Consider the following 3,539-nt stretch of genomic DNA (forward strand, 5'->3'; position numbering starts at 1 on the left):
CAATTTATGTATTACTTTATTTTATACATAACAACTATCACAATATTAATTATTTTATATATAATTCATGAATTACAAACCTTATATAACTAAATGTCCTTTTTGTAAACAACTATTTTTCATACCGATATTGCATATAATTTAAATCTTTAGACGTANCATACCGATATTGCATATAATTTAAATCTTTAGACGTAGCTTTATCTTAATTTTTTTTTTTACATTTCTTTTAAATATTTGATGGAATTCATGAGTAATTTTTACTTTTTAAGGGACTATTTTAGGCATATATCAAAATCATGGGAACAATTTGATGGAAAAAAATATATATATACGAAGAAGAGTCCATTCTAGTATACAAAGGGTCCAAGGTAAAATCTATTCACTTCATCAACAAGNAACTTTATCTTAATTTTTTTTTTACATATCTTTTAAATATTTGATGGAATTCATGAGTAATTTTTACTTTTTAAGGGACTATTTTAGGCATATATTAAAATCATGGGAACAATTTGATGGAAAAAATATATATATATGAAGAAGAGTCCATTCTAGTATACAAAGGGTCCAAGGTAAAATCTATTCACTTCATCAACAAGAGTAACGCTCTGTGAAAATTTGATTAAGGTTTGATTTCTTTAATTACGCGATTATCAATTATCCATACAATGTATTGATTATATCATGAGATTTTGTTGTAGCTTTGTAATTGATTGCTTCTAACTTATAGTATGTGAATTTGGGATTAGGGTTTTGTAATTTGCAATCTTCTTACTGATTTTTTCTGTTTAGTCATTATCTGCAATGTAATTTGTGGGCTGATGACTGAAAGGGGGTTAATTTTTGGATTTTTTCAGACCCATCTTGTTTTTGAAGAATAAAGTTATTTTTATGCTCAAATAATTGTTTTACTGATTTTGGTCAAGAAAATCCTGTCAAAGAATGTCCTTCAGAAGAAAAATTCATTGTTTTGGAAACTTATAATCATTATATAAATGAAAAGCATCAAACTTGAGTAGTTAATCAACATTCGTGTCTATGTTATGCCCTGTATTTTGTTTATGGTGATTATCTTGACATGAAAACTGATGATTTAATCAAATTGAATATTTTTGTTTGATCATTTATTATTTAGTTATCAAATCTAGGACAAGTGGATTAATAAATGTTGCTCCGACTCTTCAAAACTGCCAACGGATGCGTGTCGGATTCGCCAAAAGTAGTGTATTTTTGAAGAATCCGAGACAGGTGCGGCATCAGAAGTGAAGAGTCCGTGCATTATTCATATTTAGTCCTGATTTGAAGCTAGGTTCACATTGATTCTATTGACACAGAATGTAGCAAGTGATTGCTTAGTAACAAATAACATTCACCTGATGACCAAACTAGTGGTCCAATTGAATTATGGTTTTAGAGACACTAAAGTCATCAACAAGCTGTCATAGCACGTCTTGTTATCAGAAAACCGTTGCTTCTGTTGTATGTCATCTTGTTCTGTAAGTATCTGCATGTGAATAGAAAACAGTTATAATGTGTAGGGTCTGTCACTGGTAAAACTAAACAAGATAAAACACGTAAACCAGTTGATGTATCTAGAGAAAGAATATGTTAAAGATTCTTTGTGGGGGTAATTTCATTTGTTAAATGGAAGTATGAAACTATTAGTTCCAAACTCCTAAAGTGTGTGTTTCAATATGATGCATTCTAACATTTAGACTGGTGTTGTTATTTGACAGCGGAACAGCTTTTGGTTGCAATAATGGATCGTGGAAAAAGGCCAGACAGATCTCTTACTGCGCCGAATAATAAGATGTATCTGGATCTTAAGGACATCATCAGGGAACATTCCCTTTCATTTCTTCCTGCCAAATCACTTTTCAAATTCAACGCTGTCTGTAGGGACTGGAAACTCCAGATTTCAAGTCCATTTTTTGCCCATAACCAGTCACTTTATTGTCGCAGTACTTCAGGCTTCTTTATCCATTCGCTTGATGGTTCTCCTTCTCTCATACCCATCGACCCAAGCTTTTGTGGGGTGCCAGATCCATTCCTTAAGTTTTTGCCCGAGCCTGTTGACCTTAGGTCCTCCTCAAATGGACTGCTTTGCTGCCAAGGTCGTGCAGAGGACAAGGCCTACTACATATGTAATCCTGTTACTCAGCAGTGGAAGAAACTTCCAAAATCAAATGTGAATCACGGACCAGATCCAGCAATTGTGCTCATATTCGAACCATCATTGCTCAACTTTGTAGCTGAGTACAAAATTATATGCGCTTTTCCATCCACAGATTTTGGTGATGCAGTTGAGTTTGATATCTATTCCTCCAAAGCGAATTCTTGGGAAGTTGCTGGGGAGATCCATTTTTTTGGAGCTAGAGCAACACGTATGCCAAAATCCGGGCTTCATGTGAATGGTATTGTTTACTGGATGACAACTTCAGGTAGTATTCTTGCTTTTGATCTAACAAAGGAGAGGTCACAGCTCCTTCAAAACTATGATTTTCGTGGGATCTTGGGGGACTATAGTGGAAAGCTCTGTAAGATGAACGTTTGTGGTAATTCAATCAGTTTAAGCATTTTGGATAATGTCCACACAAATACAATGCAAATGGGAAGCCAAACCAAAATGTGGGCAGTAAAACAGAAGGTTGTTCTTGACAGTAAAATTGTTGGGAATGCAGCGGGGGACTACACAGCTTTACATGTCGACAGTAATATGTTGGTGGTTCGGAGCTTGGGAAAAGCCTTTTTGTATGATTTCAAGTCTCGTGCAACAAAATGCATTCCGGGTGAATTTCACAACTCCAGATGCTTGCCCTATGTCAACAGTTTAGTCTCTCTCTAGTCTGCAGTTGAAAGATGTTTGTTTCCAGCTGCAACATCCTTGTTTGGAATTTCTTTCATGAATAAGTAGTTTGTCTATTTTATATTTCATGTTATTATTATTTTCAAGTGACAATGTAGGATTATATAATAGCAGTGAATATATTGAACATTCATAAATATTTAAGTTTATTTCATAATCCTTTCAAGCTTTTTTCCGACTCTAACGTATGTAGAGTATCAGACCACAATTTCCACTCCATTGTATATGGTTGCTTTTATATTTTTATTTTTGTGTTTTCGCTCGAGTGTTAATAGGGGTGGAAAAATCAAACTCAATTTGTCCAATCTATTTAAAATAACTCGCTCCTTAAAACTTTATAATTACTTCTTTTAATAGAAAGAACTTTGATTTTCCTCCATATAATTTTTATACCCTTCCCCCATTATTTCATTATGTTAGTTGAGATTCCAATGCATTATGAGTAACGAGAATTTTCGAGTTGAAGCTGAAGCACGTCTCCTTCGACGTGGCTACATATGCTTTCTTTTGTTCTACTTTAACTTAATTGGTGTGCAGGTTTTTTTGAAACAATAGATTTCATTTTAAGTTTTAAATTCATATTCTTTAAAATAAAAATTTAAAATCATTTAGTTAATAATTCAATACCGTTTAATATTTATTTTACACTTAATAAAATAATTTAATATGTTTA

At 33.0% G+C, this 3,539-nt stretch overlaps 1 protein-coding gene across 2 annotated transcripts; it reads left to right on the forward strand.

Moving 5' to 3' along the window:
* Positions 1–518: 518 nt before the first annotated feature.
* On the forward strand, positions 519–3,023 carry LOC107010859 (F-box protein At5g49610-like). Of its 2 annotated transcripts, none has more exons than XM_015210129.2 (2): positions 519–627; positions 1,737–3,023. In XM_015210129.2, exon 2 carries the CDS (start codon positions 1,760–1,762, stop codon positions 2,843–2,845), a length of 1,086 nt encoding a protein of 361 aa, XP_015065615.1. In that variant the 5' UTR covers positions 519–627; positions 1,737–1,759; the 3' UTR covers positions 2,846–3,023. The 2 variants fall into 2 exon arrangements, with proteins under 2 accessions (XP_015065615.1, XP_015065621.1); XM_015210135.2 differs by lacking the exon at positions 519–627 and adding an exon at positions 638–1,248.
* The last annotated feature ends 516 nt before the right edge of the window (positions 3,024–3,539 follow it).

This window comes from Solanum pennellii, chromosome 1 (assembly GCF_001406875.1).
Source record: "Solanum pennellii chromosome 1, SPENNV200".
Classification (NCBI taxonomy): Eukaryota; Viridiplantae; Streptophyta; class Magnoliopsida; order Solanales; family Solanaceae; genus Solanum; species Solanum pennellii.

Excerpts from the sequence above, each read along its gene's own strand:
- LOC107010859 (XM_015210129.2), top strand. The coding sequence starts at position 1,760 with ATGGATCGTGGAAAAAGGCCAGACAGATCTCTTACTGCGCCGAATAAT.